General features: G+C 32.2%; 1 protein-coding gene and 1 long non-coding RNA gene across 5 annotated transcripts in view; both read right to left on the reverse strand.

Annotated features, from left to right (window-relative positions):
- Positions 1–515: 515 nt before the first annotated feature.
- Positions 516–20,910, reverse strand: part of LOC126740174 (TBC1 domain family member 1) — an 87,977-nt gene continuing 67,582 nt past the window's right edge. For all 4 annotated transcript variants that reach the window (XM_050446104.1, XM_050446106.1, XM_050446107.1 and 1 more), the window contains 18 exons: positions 18,456–18,581; positions 14,594–14,764; positions 14,127–14,531; positions 13,953–14,073; positions 13,597–13,744; positions 13,383–13,544; positions 13,153–13,321; positions 12,876–13,096; positions 12,581–12,819; positions 11,732–11,890; positions 11,355–11,671; positions 11,047–11,299; positions 7,851–8,020; positions 7,479–7,790; positions 7,251–7,419; positions 7,011–7,191; positions 2,113–2,255; positions 516–2,058 (listed from right to left, as the gene is read on the reverse strand). In XM_050446104.1, the coding sequence (XP_050302061.1) occupies positions 1,886–2,058; positions 2,113–2,255; positions 7,011–7,191; positions 7,251–7,419; positions 7,479–7,790; positions 7,851–8,020; positions 11,047–11,299; positions 11,355–11,671; positions 11,732–11,890; positions 12,581–12,819; positions 12,876–13,096; positions 13,153–13,321; positions 13,383–13,544; positions 13,597–13,744; positions 13,953–14,073; positions 14,127–14,531; positions 14,594–14,764; positions 18,456–18,581 (3,639 nt within the window). In that variant the 3' untranslated portion in view covers positions 516–1,885. The remainder of the gene's footprint in view (positions 2,059–2,112; positions 2,256–7,010; positions 7,192–7,250; positions 7,420–7,478; positions 7,791–7,850; positions 8,021–11,046; positions 11,300–11,354; positions 11,672–11,731; positions 11,891–12,580; positions 12,820–12,875; positions 13,097–13,152; positions 13,322–13,382; positions 13,545–13,596; positions 13,745–13,952; positions 14,074–14,126; positions 14,532–14,593; positions 14,765–18,455; positions 18,582–20,910) is intronic.
- Positions 2,660–5,127, reverse strand: LOC126740178 (uncharacterized). Its single transcript, XR_007661807.1, has 2 exons — positions 4,742–5,127; positions 2,660–4,544 (listed from the first exon to the last, which is right to left on the reverse strand). It is a non-coding gene; the product is annotated as an uncharacterized LOC126740178 (long non-coding RNA).

Consider the following 20,910-nt stretch of genomic DNA (forward strand, 5'->3'; position numbering starts at 1 on the left):
TGTGTTGCGACCGTATATGTATTTACTCTAACAACAAAACTAAATTTTTCTTGCAAGGTCTTCTTCATTTAAGCTCGGCACCTCCACACCGTAAAAGAGATACTTTCCATTTTGGTGGATAGTCGCCCATATAGGGTGGCCAAGGTCTTTGGTTACTTTTCTAACGCTTGACGTATAATCTGCGTTCTCGCAAATTTTTCAAAATTCGCTTGTCAATCTCTACATTATGACCAGGCTTTTTCTGGTTTTATTTCCTATCCGATTTTAAGATAATTTGCACTTTTGCCTTGCTACTTTTTTACTGTTACATGGTGTTTTTAGATTTTGATCTAAAAGTTTTATTCTAAACCAAATTTGTACATTGAAAACAAGTACCTATGGACTTAAGTTAATTTAATTTTCCCCAACTCATATTAATTTATTGAAAAAAGTTCAATATGTTAATAGTGCTAGATATTTTAAAAATGGGTTGAAAGAAACCCCTTATTTTGGGCAGATGAAATAAAAAATGTAGACTTATTGTCATGCTATCTTTAATGTGTCATATTGATTGCATTAAGCAAAAATAAAAAAGATTTTGAATAAACTGCTCATTTAAACAAAGTTTCTTTAGTTAATGGTCATACAACGAATCACACGAATTTAATTACGGACTCACTGCAGTCTAATAGATCACAGCATCAAATAATTCCAATTTTATAATTAGGGCGCTCGAGAGGAATAGGTTATTATTAGCATGTTTATCTCTTCTTAATTATATCGAGCAATACATTATCTAATTTTATTTACAAACTAGTTTTTATATTCGTATTATGAAATAACTGTTCTAGGTTGTGGGCTTTTGGTAATTGGTTGTTACCCTTAATTAATTAATAAACATAACTGACAAAAATAAAGGTTTGACAATAAAAATAATATTAAAGAAACTTTGCTATAAAATTTTGTCAATTTATTACTTTAATAATAATTACAAATATTTCATAAAATAATATCATCTACATATTATATAATTTTTTTTGCGGGCGTATATGTATATACGTGGATATATATATATGTGACCACATGACTAATATTTTTTTATTCTTTATTGACGAAATACTCAGCAAATTATATTGCCATACGCTTACATAAACAAATATGCCCTTATTAATATTATCAGAACTATTTGCTAAAAATAAATTAAACAATAACCTTAAGTACAAAATATACATACTATGACTACAACAATATTTTTCTTTAAAATTTAAAAATTGCCATTAAAAAAATATAAACGATCTATAAGGTGTTCCATAATGCCATAAATTGGTATGAGCTATAAAAAAGTTCAAAACAATATATGTTCCGAAATTTGTTGTATTGTAATTTATATTCTGAAACTTATCTGTAAGTTTTATTTCTAAACCAAATTTGGACATTGAAAATAAGTATGAACTTAAGTTAATTTAGTTTTTTTTTAAATTCATATCAATTTGTTGCAGTTATTAGGGTTTTCTGACAAAATTTCTAAAAATATACATTGCGTTGTTAAAAAAATTATTTAGGTGTGTTTTTAACTAAACATAACATAATATAGGCTAATATCACCAAAACTAATATATTCTGTGATTAACGTGAAATATCTAAAAATTAAAATGGATACAATCCTTATTTTAACACGAGTACTAAGAAGCAGTGAATTTATGAATATTAAAAAAAAACATTAAAAAAATCTTTTTTGGTTTAAAATGCCTAGAATTTTCAATTTGCGGAATAATTTTTACTCTAGAACTTATTTCTTTTTATATTTTGGATATTTTTAAGGCGGATTGTAAAGCATTCTCACAAATACCTATAACCTAAGAACTATCACGAAAAATCAAATAAATGAGAATTTTTATCATCATTCCTAATTTAATTTCGCATTTTCAAGCATATCAGGACTCGAGTTTCGTTGATAATGCTTAAGGCTTTTCAGATTTTTTAATTCTTTAGTGCCACTATAAGTAAATGTTACGTCACAATTACTGAGCGGGTGGTGTTCGGGTATTTTCGGGCTTGATGGAGTACCAACTCCACTATCTAAAAAATGGTAATTATTAATTTGTTAACTATCAGTAATGTTTAAGTACTTACCTATTGAATGTGTAGGAGAGGTATTTTTATTTGGGTTTGGTATATCTATTGATGGTGTTTCGGAGTTTTTCCTGTTGTTTTCGCACTCTTGAACCTTGATGTCTATTTTGCTATTTAATAAAGTAGTTTGGCTACTATTTAACCTAAGAAAAATAATTATAAAGTATAATCGAAAAACCGCATATCCATTATTATAAATATATTAATTTTTAATACCGTAAAGTGGGGCTACTTTGTGACAATTTTTTAGGTTTTTTGATGATAAATCATGTAAACTTGCAAATAATATTATTTTAGATACACCAACTTATCGTTTCATATTTGTTCTTGCTTGATTCAAATCGGTAACTCGACATGTGAAGTAGAATTTGAGAAAAAAACAAAATAAAGTGTCGCAAAGTCTACTTTGTGACAGGGATCATTTTGTTTGATATTTAACGTGAAATACAATTTTGGCACAAAGTAACACCCATGCTCTATTTATATACAAAAAATATATAATATTAAAATTTTAAATAAGGATATTTGATTGATAAAAACACATAAATAATTACAAAATAACTTTTATTTTGCATGTCTAAATGCTCTTATGCAAAATATTAACAAAATGTTTATTAATGTGTAGGTAACTTTAAACAAAAGAAAACTAAGGAATAAAACTGGTGGTAAATAATATATGATACACCTGTGATATCATTTCACATCATTTTTATAAAATATCTCGTCTTTCTTTTGAGGCCACTTCCACTGCTTTCCAACACGTTCCGTCACATTTACTGTCGCTCCTATGCTGTATACGGTCGTAACTTGACCTGTAAAATACTTTCCTTCAAATTTAACAACGACGTACTTTCCCTCTGACTTTTCTGCTTTTTGGGCTACAGTTCTTTCTTTAAGTACCCGTTCATCTTCATCACTGGAAAAATGTTCATCCCATGGACTGTCATCACTTTCCATGTATTTAATTTGGTCCTGATTTTCACTGGAACTATCTGATGTTGATCCATTACCTCGACCGCTTTTTAGGCGTTTCTTTTGTTGAATGCCGGAGGGTCCAGGTTGAGGGTCATCGTTGTTTTGCGTATTCTCAGCAGAAATGGCAGCAGATTGGATGTTAAAATCACTACTACTTATGCTTTGACCTGGTGGAATGTTTAGCCGCTTTCTTCTTTTGATCTGCCTCCCTTTGGTTGCGTCAGTCCTTACATTGGTAAGGTGTTAAATAAAACTATTACCCACAACCTTAGCTATTTCGGTATCTGCTGTTACAATACGAGTGCATAAACGGTCCATGACCTCGTTTCCATCTAAAGGATAAATGCCTGTCTTTCTAAAACCAGATCTTAGGCTATCAGGTCCTCTTTCTTCTAACTAACTCATCAGCTTTTTTAAAAGGCTTGGAAATTCATCCTTTGGTATGGAAGAGACTCTGCTACCGTAGTGGCTTGCCTTCCACTCGTTTAAAATTTTGCGCCATTTTTCCTTCATTGGGCGGAAAAAGGCCACGTCAAGTGGTTGGAGTAGATGCGTTGTATTAGGAGGTAAAGGTATAAAGCGAATATTATTAGCTTCACATGCTTGAATGACCTGCTGATTTAAATGCGAGCTAAGATTATCTCCTATAAGGGCCTTTCGCCCTTCTTGGCGTTTTAATATTGGCAGCATAAGATTTAAAAACTAATTCTCAAAAACTTGGTAGTCAAACCATCCCGAAGCCGTTCTATTATATCGCGCGTTTGCGGGTTTTGAGATTTATAATTAATATAAAGTGGAGCTAATTGACCCTCGGCATTTCCGCATACCATTAGAGAAGTACAGGCTTTGGAAGAGTTTCTGATTCACTCAGGGTACTTTGTTCCCCTTTTGGTTATTATTTTTGTCTGGCCTGGGTCGTCAACAAGGTTTGTTTCGTCATAATTCCATATATTTTCTGCAGGAATTCCTTCTAACTCAGCCTCCAAATTATCAAAGAAATTTTTTACAGTTTCTTCATCAGTAGCATGTGTAATATTCTGTGCGATTCTCTGTGAAAGCTGTGGTTGTCGCTTTAAAAAGAACTTGACCCAATCAGGTCCTGGCATATTGTTTTAAAAAGGCTTAACTTTTTTGCCTTGACGTTCTATATACGATTTAACTATACATCTTAGATCAAATGTGCTTACGGGAAAACCAAAAGTTGACACAGTGATAATATGGGCGGCAAAGGCATCTTCTTCTTGGTCGGTAAATACTTTTTGTTGTCCAGGCCTGTTTTTGTGCCGTTCTTTAATTTTCAGCCATAAATTATTTCGATGTATACAATATTTTTCCGCAGCACCGCGTAATGATATTCGTTTATTTTTTATATCATTAAGAGCTTCAGCTAACGTTTCTTCTGTATAGTTTTTGTAGCTGCGGCAGCCAATTTTCTTTGTACGCCCTTGGCATTGTATCTAAAACAAAACAATTTTTTTGGTCTTTGTTTAACAGGTAAGGGGCTACTTTGTGACATTTTTTTGTCACAAAGTCGCTGCTCGTTTTGTACTTTTTTCGTAAAAATAGAAAAAACAAATTAAAAAAAAACTCGAAAGTAGGTATACATTTTTTACAGTAAGGCAAGCAAACATATTATACTTTAATATAAACTTACCTTAGTTAAAAAATCTTTCACGGTTTTTTGTGTTCAATAGAAAGTTTACACACAAATCGAAAAACATCTGTTTGCCTAATTTTCAACTCTGCTCTGGTATGAGGAGCGATGTTTTGCTACCGGCTTTTGTCATATTGACCTAGATGGCGCACCCGGTACACTATTGTTATATGAAATTTAAATGGTTCTATCGTTTTTAGCGACCTGGTAAAAAATTAATTTTAATTAAAAGTGGCAATGTCACAAATTAGGCTGTAGTGTCACAAAGTAGCCCTACTTTACCGTAGCAAAATTAAAGACAAAAAATGCAAATTCAGTATTACAGTTATGTTCGTATTGAGCAGATCATAGTAGACTCAAAATTAAAATCAAAAATCTAACTGTGATTGAAATTTGTAGATTTTGTGATTATAAAGTGAATATTATTATAATTTATTTACCCAAGTCATTCTAAAAGTATTTATAGAAAAAATGCACAAATAAATCTTCAACTTCAAATTATTATTTCACATTCTCTAGGGTCCTTAAATTGTACTTTTAGGTAATAGTCGCATCCAATTAAATTATGCAAAAATTAGTTTGTGTTTTTGTGGTACGATTTATATCTTTCTAATTTGATTAGTATTTTTCTAAAATAAATATTAAATTGATGTTAAATGAATAATTTGATGCGACTGCCAAATATCTTCAGATTTATGTGTGATCAGAATCTTTTTGTTGTTTTTCTACAAGAACTAGAAGAGATGAATAGTAGTAGTAAAAATTAAGCATTAAGTTATCGGTATTTAAATGTAGCTAAGCGTAGGTATAAAATCATGACTTGTTTTTAAATTAGGTTTTGATAACGGGGTAACATACATTTATTAATAGTATATAAAGAAATTCTGCAGAAATAAGCCACTTGGTAAGTTCTGGAAAAACTTAATATATTGCAACTCAATTTCAAGGGTAAAGTGCAAAGGGATGCCAAAAAAAATCAGACGACAAAGACTTAGACTTGCAGAGATCTATTAATAGGCGAGATTTGTCTATAGTGTTACGCAAATAACCGCTGAAGATGCAAACTGATTATGGACAAAAGACGTGAAAAAGAAAGTTAAAAAATAGAGCAAATATTGAATACCTCAATTGAGCTTGAATATACGAGTATGAAAAATATCTGCTACTATACTGCTTCAACTTGATACGCTGTGACTATAGACGATGGTGGAATAGTCGATCTCACTAATGTTTTGTACAGCAATTTGGTGGCATTTAGAAAATAAAAAAATCCCAAGATGTTTTGGATTTTTATGCTAATCTTAAGGATATGTGCTCATAAAGGTACAGTTTTTCATTCAACCAAGAAGTTTTTGTCAATAAAAACAGTGCAAGAGGTAAATTTTACCTGTATATCTAAGGTTAACTTTCTTATTTCTAAAGAAGCCTATGTAGCAATAGTTTTTAATGTCCAAAGAAAAATTATTAGCCACTGGTCAACTCCAGAGACTATCCTCGCTAGAACTTTAATAAGTTTCTCTACTGTTTTATGTTTCTATAAATCTTAAAGTTGTCTAAGAACATACTGAATACTAATTAATGATGGTTTTATTTCAGTTGTAGTATCCAAACTCAATTCAAGGCTCTATTTGAAATAGGAGACAGCATGATGCCTCCAATAAGATACAAAAAGGAACAGAAATATTACTATAGCGGATGCCATCTAAATAGTATTCCAATGGTCTGGCCCAACATTAAGTTATTATGAGTAAATGACAACGGGTCTAATTAGTAGATGCCTTTTAAGGAGTCTTTGACCTTACATCCTTATGAGGACACGAACATGGCTCAACTTCTCTTTTTTATTCCTAGGATCTAGATCGATCAAGAATAGTTATTAAAAATTCTAAAACGCTCGCAAAGAATATTATGATCTAGATAAAAACAACATGAATAAGACCGCAAACAAGAAGAAGACCTGATCGTGAAAATCGCAATAAAGAAATTAAAAATTAAAATAGAAAACATAAAGGACCAAACCTCAAACCAAAATACAAAAATACCTGATCAAAATCATTAAAGAAAATAAGACATAAAGCAATAACTGTCTAGGAATATTAAAGCAAAGCTCGTCGAAAAGAAAAAAGAAAGGGAGGAATCAACAATTAAGATTTTAAAAAGAAACAAAGTGAAATAAAAGCTCAAATAATTTTTTAGTATAACAGTGTCTGGTAATCAAAGATTGAATAAAAGTTGGTTTAAAAATGGGTTTAACAGTAAATAAATTTACCTTTGTTGCTCTAATATATTACTATGCGAACTCGAAAAAAAGCTAGACTTTTTCTCGGTAGAACCAGATGGTGATTTTTGAACTTGGTTTTTTAATAGTGGTACAATTATATTTTCTTCTTTGGTATTTAGACTGTTTGCCCTAGACATAAAGTCTAAGGATGATGGAACGGTTATTTTGCCTAAAAATATAATTTAAATAAATAACAAAATTATATTTATAAATATAACTACTACTGACCGGTACTGAGAGATTTAACCATCAAACGATCCGGCGGCTGCATACGATTCTCCTTTTCTTGTAGTATTTTTAATAAATTATTTTGCCCTTTTCCCTCAGATTTTTTCTTTTCGGAAAACGTGATTTGTGACAATATCCTTCTTACTTCATCTGGAATTTCTATGTCGACCTAAAATTACATTGAGTCTTAATTTTTTATGCTTTTTAAAACTTTTCTTAAAATTTTACCTTTGTCTCAATTAAATTATTAATAAAATTTCCTAGGATAGATATGGTTACATCCGACCCTCTACTTTGCATTTCCAACCTGTTGAGCTGCGCTTGTTGTAACCCCCTCGTTTTTTCTAACCTCTCAACATTTGTCAGCGCTACCGTTAACTGCCCCATTAGTTCTTGATTTTTTGCATTTAAAAGTTTATTTTGTGCCTCTAATTTGCGCATCGCTTCGACTTGGGGCTGTACAGAGGCCATTTCTTCTTGTAATACTTGATATTCCACTTTGTATTCGTCAAGATGCCTTGAGATATCTGTAGTATAGATCTGGAAAATGAATAAATTAGGAGTTAATTGAAATCCTTATTTTGATAAATCATTACTTACATGCTTCATGACTTTATCTAGTATGGGTTTATCTATGGTAGCCAATGGTCCTTTAAAATAATTCATAATTTCTTCAAAACTATCACATAAGAGGATATTTTCTTTATGGTAAGTAAGGAGGGCCAAAGCAACTCGAAATATCACATCTGGGCCTTCAAGGAAAACTAAATCTAAAAAAAAGACGAAAAGATTGAGTACAGATAAGTACTGATTAAAAAAAGAAGACAGGAAGTCAATTGTTTTGGTCGTTATTAATAAATTACAAATATACACGTTCTAAAGTAAATAACTTAAATATATGTTAGATTTTTAAATATTACTTTTAACCATTATTGATATTTTTGAAATATTACATATTTAACTGGAAAATGCTATTTACATTAGCGAAGACCATAGAATATTTTTTAATTAAAGTAAGATTTTAGAGTAGTTATTTTAAAGGCCTACAATAAAATTAAAAAATACTTTAAATGCATACAAAATATAAAAAATAATTTCCGATTTCTGGAAAACACCAAAATTTAGATGCGTTAATTGCCTAGAATAAAAAAGAAGCCTTAGAAGGCATAAACGAATACTTCAAAAGCGTGGGAATTGTACAAAAATATTAAGTTTTTAGAAAAAATAAAAAAATATTACAATTAATTTTTTTATAAGGTGAAGGTAGAAAAAAGGTCTTATTTCTCCAGAAAATTTCTATAGGAATATTCGGATAGGTATTTTCTGAAGAAACAAGACCTTTTTTTCCTTCACCTTATAAAAAAAACCCAGAATATGGACATCACTCTACAAAATGAATTTTTTTGCAAAAACTATTTTTAATTTTAAACAAACTGTAAAATGCATGAAACAAATTAAGAAATGTGTTTAAAAGCCTGGAACAAAAATGAGAATTAGTTCAAACCTACAAGAAATATGAATATATAGCAGCGTCAACCAAATACGGAATCAACAGCAAAATTAAAAAAAAACACAAATTTCTAAACAGCAACTAGTAAAAATTTAATTTGCACAAATACTGAAGACTCTCCAGATTCAAATTTTTTGGCCATCCAGCAAAACAGTGTACAAGCAATAAAAGATGCCAGGTATCCACCGAAACTCAGAAAGAAAAGGAATATATAGAAAACCACCCAACCTGCGCATACTGCACCAACACACACAGAACTACGGATAGGAATGGCTCTGAGTATCTGAGATAAAAACAAATAAAGAAATTAATGACATTAGAAAAAGTCTCATACTACGAATCCCGAGGCCGATGCCCCAGAACTTACAAACACATACAAAATATAACTGAACCACACAATTCTCCGGCAAACACAGGGATTTTCCAGCCACTCTCCAATAAAAAGCACAAACAAATTTCATAACCCTGAATTAAAGAAGCATGTACCTAAACGAGACGAGAAGCGTACACTATACTCTAAAAATAATGTCTAATACAAGAAAGAGAAGAAGGTCCGCAACCTCAGGCAAAAATAAACAAGAACATGAACCTCTACTATTACAAAACTCATCGAGAACCCGAATTGATACCACAATCATATCAAAGAGCTAAACCTCAAACAAAGAACCAATCCAGATCCTGATCTTCTGAACCGGCTGCTTGCAAAAATCACTTTTACAGATGAGGGAAAGAAACTAGTGTTGAATAAAGTAAAGAAAGCAGAAAACTTGGAAATAGAAACAGAACATTGAACAAGACCAAACGCTAGGCCCTGGTAAAAGAAGGGAAGACAAAAGTTGTCTGATATATCAGAAGTACAGACCCCCAAAGACACCTAAAGAATGCTTACCAGTAAAAAGCTAGTGATACTACAATAGAACTGCCAAAGCGTCAAAAACAAATACCCAAAAACTATCCATTTACCACATACAGTAAAACCTTCTATATTCTAGTCTTAAATGAAACCTGGCTTAACCTAACAATACATCAACTTTCCAGCTACTCACTAATCCGCCAAGACAGAGAGGATAGCAGTGACGGAATTGCATTCCTAATACATACTGATTCAACATTCATATTAGTATCATTATAATCATGGGCAACTGGAACAGACAGAATCACCTATGGGGTTCCAACACGAAGAAACTTAGCTCAGATATTCGAAGACAACAATCTTGTAGTACTGAATGACCAAGCCCCTACAAGAATAACCCATCAACGCAGGGAGCTAGGTGCTGCGACATCACTCATGTCCCCAAACATCTGTAGGACCCTATGTACTAGATTAAATAAGTATCAGCGACCACCATCCAATATACTGTAGCATGAAATTAAGAATCAACAACCAGGCATTAGAAAAACCCAGACTCAAATGGAATATCAGAAAACCCAACCGCAAGTTTTACATAGAGTAGTTTAATCCAGGCCAGAACATGGTGAAGATCTGGTAAGCCCAATACTCGCTGCAGCGGAGGATCCTGCAACAAAAATAACCATAGGGAAGAAGAAAATTCCAAAAAACCGTACTGGTAAGATAAAACATGCGAGGAATCAGTCAAAGAAAGATCTGAAGCCCTGAAAATTTACAACACCAGCAGACCTAAATAAGATCGGGGTTGAAGACAACCCCTTATATTTATGTGGAGAACTGGGAGACTCGACACACATAGCACTAAACTGCCAGAACCGAGACTAACAAATTAGAGAAGTCTACAGCCGTCATGATAACTGTTGTAGGTAAGCAGTATCGATAGGTCAGACCTAGACGTGTGTGCCACGCTTTGACTGCATATTGATGATAAAACCAGATATAATCCACTGACTGAATGCTCCGTCAAGGCAAGAGGCCATAGTAAACTGAAGAATAAGAATAGTACCGCTCTCGTAATTTTAAATAATAATTTTACTGCCCTATTTACTAAAATTTAATACCTTGTCGTTCGAATTAGCTTTTTAAAAATAATTCTGCTTCTACTCATATATTAAATATATATAAAAGGTTTAATATGCCATTCCATGAATTTCTATATTGATGGCACAACAGCGATTTTATATGAATATCCCTGATTCATTCAGAACTAGTACCCTTGAAACTCCTTTCACATTCATTAATTATTCATATTCATTAAGAAAGCTTGTAACGCGAAGTAATCCAGATATTATCCTTACAATTATTAAAATTAAATTATTTACACCAATATTGTATGTTTCTGTTATTGTATGTACTTAGAAACTAACAGTACTTACCAAATACTCTAGTGACAAATCCTAAAGGAAATTGAGAAGCAAACACCGTCAACATCCACGGAGCAGCATATAAAGTTGGCGCGACTTCGTGAAAGTCTAGATGCTCATACAAGTCAGGGATCTGATCATGTAACAGTCGAGAAAGCTGGTACAGTTTAATCTGAAGACCCACCATATCTGGAAGATATTGATTACGCATGCCTCTGCGAAACATCAAATGACGCAAAAGAGAAAAGGCTTTTGATTCCTCCATCTGTCAAAAAAATCCATATTAATAAATGATTAGTTAGTATCAGAGTTAAGCTTACATGCAGAAGTAACACTCCGGCTACAAAACTTAACCCTTGACAATAACCAACTTCAGGATCCAGCAAGGAGTAGGCCTTTAACAAATTAAATAGTGCCAACTGTCCTGGACCCAATGGACTACTGAAATACGAGTGATTTGGAAATGTTCTGCCAAGATCGATCAGGATGGCGTGCTGATGTGAAGTTAGTTGCCTCAAGAGTTGTTCGTAAGGTATGTTATAATTAGGATATTTGGTGCGATCGGGAGGTGCAGACTTAATACAGTGCTGCTCTGCGAGAAACTGCCATACGTCTCCACGTTTACCTCTTGGAACACCTACAATAATTACAAATTTCATAAATTGAGACTTTCTTAGGTGATCTAGTTAACACTGACCTTGCCGAATGGCTTGTAACAGCATGGGCTTATTTAATTTAATATGAGATTCTTGCTTATTCGTTATCATCTCCCAAACTTCCATCACTTCGCGTTGATTGGGCTTCATCTCGTCGTATTCCAGTTTTATTCTTTTAACTGCAGATTCTTCTTGTTGAGCTTAAAAAAAGAAATGCATTAAAATAAAACCTGGCTTATCAATACTGATAAACCAGCTCATTTAGGTTTCTTTTTCTCATGGAGAAAATTCTTTTTCAAAAGAGAGTCTCCTAAAAAATGAATAAAAGCTTATATAATTCGTGATTTTTTAAAACATAATAGACATAAAGAAAATAATTTATAAAAATAGAAAAGTAAGAAAATCAAAAGAATAAAGAAGTATCAGAATCAAGTATACTAAAGGAATGTAAGCCGAAACTACTAGATCACTAGTTCATTGACCGTAGTGTTATGTCAGAAAGCCAAATGCAAAACAAACCCCAATATACTTCATCAAGAAGAGATAATGTATGCCGTCGTAAAGAAAAAAATCGGTAGTATTTCAGAAAAGCCAACTACTTAATTATGAAAATTATCAAATAACTGAACTTATGAAAACTATTTTGAAATAAGGGCTAAAAGGCTTTCTCTAACTACAAATACCTCATCTCATTAGAGAATTGTGAATCCACACTTAATGATGATAACTGATGATGGCAAAATAAATAGTGTGATTCAGCTCAGTAGACTTCTCCACATTCATACCCAATTCCATAGTCTTGGAGCATAACAATTCAATATTAAATTAATTCATGCAAAAAAAAAACGCCAGTCTCGTTCAACCAAATCGCACTTTTAAAGACCTCTTACCTTTTAATCTTTCATTTTCTTTCTCCATCCTAACCAATAAAATTGCTTGCCTTATGGCTTTTTTCCATAAAGTTCGCAATTCTTCTTTAGTTTTTTTCTTTCTAGGCTCTTGAATATCTTCTTCCTTTTTAGGAGTAACTACCCTTTTAAAAATCGCCTGTCTCCATGAACTAGCATCCAATTTATGCAGATCGTCCTCCGAAGTTGACGACTTTGGGTTGTTACCAACTTTCATAAAGCTTTATGATATAAATAAATAAATATATTTTATATACTTATTAAAAAGAGAACTTACATATCTATCATGGGTGATTTCAATCCTTGCCCTTTATCCGATCCTGTGGTGCTTCTATCTGGCGATATTGAAGCTTGTTTAGATTGCCTAACAGACAAATGCTGGTCTTTTCCTTCACTTTGGGATTCTAGGGTGGAAGATCTGGAACGAAATCCTTCAGAGTCTTTATCGGAATTTGATTCATTTATTTGCGGCTGTATGGAAGAAGATGGTGATGATTCCTGAATAAATACATTTTAGATATATTATAAAAAACAAGACATATACATATACATACTTTATTCAAATTATGTGATATTGGTAGACTCATTTGTCGACTGCTTGCGAACTCGGCATTGGAAGTCCGTCTCTTAAGAAACTGGTCAAATGAATTGGTAAGAGACTTTTTTGCTTTACTAAACACATTTGATCCCCCTACACCTAAATACTGGTTTAGAAACTCTGACCTAAAAATTTTAATTTAAAAAGTAAAATGTGGAATATTCTTTGAAATATTTATCAATTAACCTGTTTTCTGCCGTATCGTGTATATGCCTGGCCTGCTTCATTTCACAATGAGCCCTCAGCAGCATCATGAGAAACTCGTTTTGTTCTCTAACAGAATCAGTTTCAGCACCTCGGAATTTGGTGAGGATAGTCGCTTGTTCTTCAGGGTCAAGATGTTCTAGCCTAGAAATTTAATGTATAAGTATAGCATAGAAATTATAGTTTTAATTCTTACTTCCTGAAAATTGCTGCTTGAGTTTTCTTATCAGACATTTGGACGACTTCTGCACAAAGTTTATGAAACCAGACCATAGGGCAGTGTTCACATGAGGTAATTAAGACTCTATCTTTTGCTTCGGTTGTTAGGAAGGCTTGAGTTATAGCTTAAAATAATAAAACAGTTACAGTTAGGTAAATATAAAAGTATGGACTTCTTCAGGACCTTATTAATATATAATGTTGGTATTAATCATAATAACTTTGAGATTACTTATATAGACTTTATCGAGGATTTTGAAGGTATTTATCATAAAATGTTATTAAATACAATTAAGCAGCATATACAATCAGTGTAACATTTTGATTACTTACCTGCTACAGCATCACTCGCAATAGAGGCAGATTCACACTTAAAAATGTAACCCATAAACGTTTGTAGGCCTCCAGCTTGTTCTTTACATATAAAGCCAAAATGGTCCGGACGAGTTATCCCCTAAAAACCAATAGGAATAGGATATTGAAAAAAACATAATCAATAATATTTACTTGCACACAAGTTGTTACGTCCCGATGATGCTTATGCAGCAAGATAACTTTTCTATCTGGACTTATTAATCTCAGATCTGTCCGGTCTACTTGCAGAACCATCGTTCTATTATGCTCGTCATTCTCTGATGATTTCACTTCTTTTGCTTGAGAATCGTCGTTTTTTATATCTGAAGACTGACTTGTTGAGTCTTCTTTTGCATCCTTTGGATTACCATTTTCATCGGTTATTGGAGCAATACTAGTAAGTTTACCGGGATCGACATCCTTGTCATGTTCGTTCACACCGCGGGGCGGTTTTTGTAAAATATTTGAATGATAAGATATGGACCTTTGAATCTGTGGTGTCGGAGTGCTTGATGAGGTACTATCTGTTGATGAGCTGTTTTCGCTAGTTGTAGAATCCTTGAAAAAGCATTGAATAATAAATAATTAAAACTTCGCTTTGTTCAATATAGTTAACTTACGATGGATCCCCTGTGGTAGAGGTTATCCACACTTTGTTGTTTTCCAACATGTTCTAATTGTCGCAATTTTGTTTTTTCTAGTTCATGAATTCGAAATTTTTCTAGTGCGTCATCTATAAATGTGTCTGCGACCTTCTTTTGCCATACTTTAATTTTTCCAATATATAAAACCTACAATGAATACATTGTTTAATAAATATCTCATTATTTTACAAGTTAAGTTAATTTCGTCTAATATTAATTTAAAAATAGTATTACCTTACTCCTACGCTTAATTTGCTGTAACCTCATTTTGAATATATGGGTGTATATTGGAAGTTTTCAAGAAACTTACTAATTTTAGTTTTCATAAATTAAAAATGGCTTTTAATATTTCATTTAACGCCCTGGTATTATACATAGCAGTGGTGTACGAAAAAAATAGCAGTTCTCATACATTTTTATTACGATAATTATACAGAAAGTATATACAAAATTAATTTTTAATTAACCAGCAATAATAAATCTGACTCAAATCATTAAATTAACTACCTAAGTTTTGCTAAATACAATAAATCTGCATCGCATATCAGTTCTCTCCCTCATACCCTGCACTGTGTTTTTAACTTTAAACTTGTTTACTGAAACTAAATTTATGACCGAAATTTATAATTTATATTGCTAACATTTTAAAGGTTTATAAACCTATTTGATAATAAATTTATTAGAAAATTATGTTTGTTTACCAGTCGACAGGAAAATATAACTTTTTTCACTTTATTCTACTCATAACAAGGGGAGGTATATCTCTTCCAGTCTGTCAGCAGACAAATCAATATAGGAGATCGAAGAAGGTTTTAAAAGTTCGATCAAATAGTTTAGAGATTGATTAAAGTTGCGAGATTTTTGACATTAATAGTGTTCATTCAATCATTCACCATCGACACCATCCATGATCGATTCAACAATCAGACAAGTCTCTAAGTCGTGCTTGGTTCCGTAAGACCGTTAAATGAGAAATAAATATGAAGAAAAAAATAGGATTTACTTGTAATACCTATTTGTATTTTGCTTTTAGATTTTCAAGAGTTGGGCTCTGGAAAATCTGAATCTGAACCTGGAAACTTGTGGCTTCAAATTATTTTATAAATTTTATCAAGAGTTTTATCACCTACCACATACGACTGTACTAGCTGCTTACAGTCTTATTACCTAGAAAGGTTCGAAAAGCGTTTTCAATATTCACAATTAGGGGCTAGACAAAATACAGCCTGAAATAAAGACTGACAAAAGCTACAAGCTCAAAAATAAAGATAGGGAAAAGAGACGACTCTAATCGATGAAACATTTTCTTGATTCGTTGAATAGGATTAAGATCTTTAAATAATAACTAATTAAGATATGATTGAAAATAATAGCATAAGATCCTGGTTCTCCTTGGCAGTTGCTTATTGGGTCCTTGGTTGTATGTATTATATTAATTTATAATAATATCTCTATGAGTATTTTCCCAATATTGTCCTGAATATTGTCCTTCTTAAATAAGTCTTAGTTTCTTTAGCGAATGCAGGACTCTATTCTTCAATCATGCAAATGTCAAGCGATGATTCTACATATTTTGTTGAAGTTCATGGCAGCTTTTATTAAGAATTCATTACTTTTTTTGATTATAGAATGATCTAGTTGTTTATATTGATAGACAATGAAAAAGGATCAGATAATAAGGAATTAAATACATGTATTGGAAGCTATTAACATTTGACGTGAGGATCTACACTAAATTAAAGACGGAAGAAAAGTTTTAAATGGTAATAAACGTAATACTCAGTAGACTACTGCAAACAATACATCTTCTCAAGAAAATAAGAATCGTGTGAGGTTAAAGAAAGAGTTCCATAAATATCAAGACTCAACAAGATACTCGGAATTTCTCTATTTTTCAATAAATGTAAAATGTTGACAATTGAAGGTATACTAAAAGAATCGAAGAAGTTGCAGATATGAAAGGACATTAAATTGCGGAAAAAGTAGAGAGATGCTCATAGTTATAAGAAGCAAAGGATCGGATAAGGAAGCAGTAAATTTAAATATATATTTGGTTATATAATTTAATTTGCAATGCAACACTAGCAACCACTAGTCGCGCCAGAGCTATTTCTGGGACCACTTAACTTAATTATGAATAGTAGGGAAAGAAGATTTCATAACTTCTGGATGGTGAAGCAAGCAGATTATAATTATAGTCAGAATCTTAGCAAAGCATTTTGGAATCAAAAAGCATTTATACCTGATGAGTTTACTTACTTCACGTATTTTTAACTCCGCTCTACGCATATTGTTTTTGTTGTTCATTTTCGTTAACTTTGTTTTATTATTACTGTTGTCTACTATGGCTGGCGCCTTTACAAACGAGTAGTACGCCGATATCCTAATGGCATATGGTAGAGCTGATAGAAATGGACGAGATGCAAAAAGAATTTACCAAGAGCGTTTTCCCAATAGACGCCAACCTAATCGTCATACTTTTGAAACGACCTTTAGACGCTTAAGAGAAACTGGTAGTCTAAGTCGCCGTGAACCTGGAGTTCGCAGACAATTGATATACAAGATAATGTTGCTGATGACGAACGAATTCTGGAAGCTTTTGACGAAGATCGCACAACGAGCATCCGGACTGTAGCTGCCAATCTAAACCTAAGTGTATGGCAGGTCTGGTCTGATCTTCATGCCAACGGAAAGCACCCCTTTCATTACACTCCCGTGCAAGATCTCGAAGAAAACGACTACCAAAGACGCATTCAGTTTTGCCGCCTCCTGCTACATATGGACGTGGATAACCGCGATTTCTTGAAAAACATACTGTGGATAGATGAATCCAAGTTTTCAAGGGAGGGAATTATCAACTTTCATAATTTGCATTATTGGGCCCCAAAATAAGCAAAACCCAAAAATGAAGAAAGTCGTGTCCTTTCAAAGGAAATTCTCAGTAAACGTTTGGGCAGGCCTAATTGGTAATGCCCTTATTGGTCCACATTATTAACCGGATAATCTGAATGAGGATAATTATCTCTTGAACGGGGTTCCAAATTTTCTCAATGAAGAACAAATGACGTTCCAACACGATGGGTGCCCAGCGCACTGGAGGTTGGCGATCCGGGAGCACCTAGACAATGCATTTTCCAATACTTGGATTGGCGTTGCTTTCAAGAAATTAGTTCACGCGTCCTTGAAGACAAACTTATTTGTTTCTCGTAAGTTACCTAATTATTTTTGTTACATGTGGCACATCGTTAGAAAGGCTATTAACTAGCGAAGTTTTTTAACACATTTTAAAACCACACAACTTTTTTTATTATTATTTTTTTCATTGTAAAGCTGACGTAAGATTTTTTTTCTATTGATTTAAGGAAGTTTGTTACTCCACTAGTAGTTTCTCTTTAAATATTTTTCTCAGTTATTACCTAAATCTGAATGAGACAACATTAGTCTTAAAAATAAAATTAATTGTGCGCCATTTTGGCCAAAAATTAAAAAAAAATTGAAGGTTAAATTAAAAAAACGGGGAAAATCTATTAAAAAAAGGAAAAAATATATTACTCCTTAAATCTGAGAAAAAACAAAAAAATACTATGCATTTTAAATAGCCAGTAATCTCACCTATTCACCATTTCCGTTTGGCTACTCACCTTTCAAACACCCTGTATATTTCAGTATCTATTTCCTAGAAGACTATCGTTGTATCCAATATATTAGTAATTAAAACTTATTCTATTAGAAAAGAACAAAGAAATTAATGGAAGCGAATTAAGAATAGTGGAGATTTTTATTTTTTCACAGTTCAAATTTTAGATTCTTACATGATCAATAGATGTTTTGACATTACCTCAAAAAAATTACTCGAACTTGGCGAGATGTCCACACAGAGTGATGTCAAAGTTGCTGCGCTACTAAGAGATCTTGTGGGCGCGGTATAGCTTTGTTCTTTCATTTGCTTGTAGAGGTCGGTAACCTAGAAGAAAAATTTAAGAATTAGAAGAAGTATTTAAAAAACAATATATCATCATCCAAGATGAGTATATTTAATGAAAAAAAACATTTTATCAAAGCACTTCAGTTTTAACCATGCATCTTTACGCACCGCTGAAAAATCTTGTTTTATGTAAACGCAACTGCCTGCTCCTTCTATTTTTAGGATTTCTTAGTTTGATTGACCTCAGGGCGCAAAAAATTTTCGAAAATCAAAACTAACCGAAAAACCAGACGTGTCTTATTTTTGAGTTTAAAAATAACTTTCGGCGTGTTTTGTGCGTTTTCAGAGAATTTGTATATGCGGTACTTGACACCGGCGAGGTTAAATGCTTAATTACTCCTCATTTAGATTGATTTAGACGATTGAAAAGAACCACATAAAAAATGAAAGCGTAATAAAAGCTTTTTTCTAATCTAAGAATTGTTTGACTATTAAGGAAAGAACCTCTGAAGATGGTTATTAAATAGAAATAATTTGGGCAAAAAAGATGTCATTAGAAAATGTTGAAAACAATATCATTCTTAATTCTTTTCGAAGAAACACTGCATATTTTATTACCATTTTTTTATTTTCTTTTAATTAATAATTTTAATCATTTTTGTGATCAAGGTGGCGAGTTAGGAATATAGGAGAAGGATGTGGATTATAGACTACGTTTCGTTAAAAGTCTTTTAAATACAAATTTAAAATTTCGGCATTGTAAACAATTCCTTGCTTCTCAGGTCTATTATGACAATTTTAAGCTTACTTAGTGTTATCGCTTATTTAAGCTTACTTACTTTATGTGTATCGTTACCATTTTGTAGACAAAATTTGTAAGGTGTCAATTACATCTGTTGGACATAGTTAGTCAATTAGTTTTTAAATATTTTATGAGATATATAATCACTGTTTTTAGTTCCATATATCAATTCGCAACACGAGTTCACGATTTTTTTTTGTTCTTTGTTTTTCGAACAACCTTAAGCATGGTATATATAATCGCAGTATGATTAGTAGTTAAAAATAAGAGAGCCACGAAGTACCCGTTTTAGTTTAAAATTGAACAAAAGCCTTTGGTTAAAAATTAATTTAAGAGATAAAAAAGGTTTTTTATTCAATTTTCTGACATGTTCACTAAAATGCAGATTCTCATCGAAATGTAAACCTACATTTTTAGAAGAGGTTACAAATGCGGCCTTAAAGTCATCTAAGCTAATATTAACATAATTTTTCACCATGTGTCCCTTTTTTGGCAGTACATTATACATGTACAAGTTTGGATTTATTTGAGTTATTTTGTAGATTGTGCTCGTAACATAATGATCTATCTTAAATCTTAGTTAAAACGGTCAACTAGTTATACTAATGTTATAAACAAGTTGTTTATCATCAGAAGAAAAGCTGTAGCTGTGCAATCATTTGGGGATAAGAGAATATCGATACTATGCTTTTTCTGTCACAAAGGAATATAACTAATCCTTTCAAAAATTTTGGACTCAGTAAAATACTAATTCTATGCAGATCAGAAAACGATGATGGATTAGCCAAAGGCATGCCAATAATAGTCTTCCAACAGTCCGGAACGTGATCCGAACTTTGATCAATAATTCAATTATTGATCAATGCCTGCTATTATGGTTATACCCAATAAAGAAAAAAAACATATTGATAATATATGTCCCCTTAGAAGTTGTTTTTACTGAATGAATATTTTAGGGATATCCGAAATTAAAGAAAGTTCAAAAGAAAATTAATAGAGATATTTTGTAAAAATTAACAGAAAATTCTGGGTTTAATAAAATATGGGATGGTAAGTAATAGTTTTTAGTACGTTATAGAGTTTAGGCTGATGCTTAAGTGAGTTTAGTTTAAACACAATAAAAAAACGATTCATAAGCGGATAACCTGTTAGTAGAATGTATACCGAATGATGTCACAAAATCTGGATGGCCTACAAAAATTAGGTCAATAAGAGTGCTACTGTACTCCAATATTCTGGTTGGTTTATTCAGTATTTGAGTAAGAGAGTATGATTCATAAAATTGAGATTGAGAACGAGTTATTCACATAAAAGAAAATTATAGTACATCACTTATAATAATGACGTGATCAAAAATGTGGCAGATATGTGATAATAAATTGTCAAAGTCTATAATTCTATTATTTATTTTTATGTTGAGAAGTTTATAAAAAACGCCCATCCCAAGGTTTATCAATCTTTTCTTTTAAAATTAGATGTTTAGGCTGACGGTTAAATTGAATGTCAATTTGAAACATATGATTTTAAATTTTGCTCAAGAAAACTGTTTTTATGCAACATGTAATT

The sequence above is a fragment of the Anthonomus grandis genome, chromosome 9 (assembly GCF_022605725.1).
Source record: "Anthonomus grandis grandis chromosome 9, icAntGran1.3, whole genome shotgun sequence".
NCBI classification, from domain to species: Eukaryota; Metazoa; Arthropoda; class Insecta; order Coleoptera; family Curculionidae; genus Anthonomus; species Anthonomus grandis.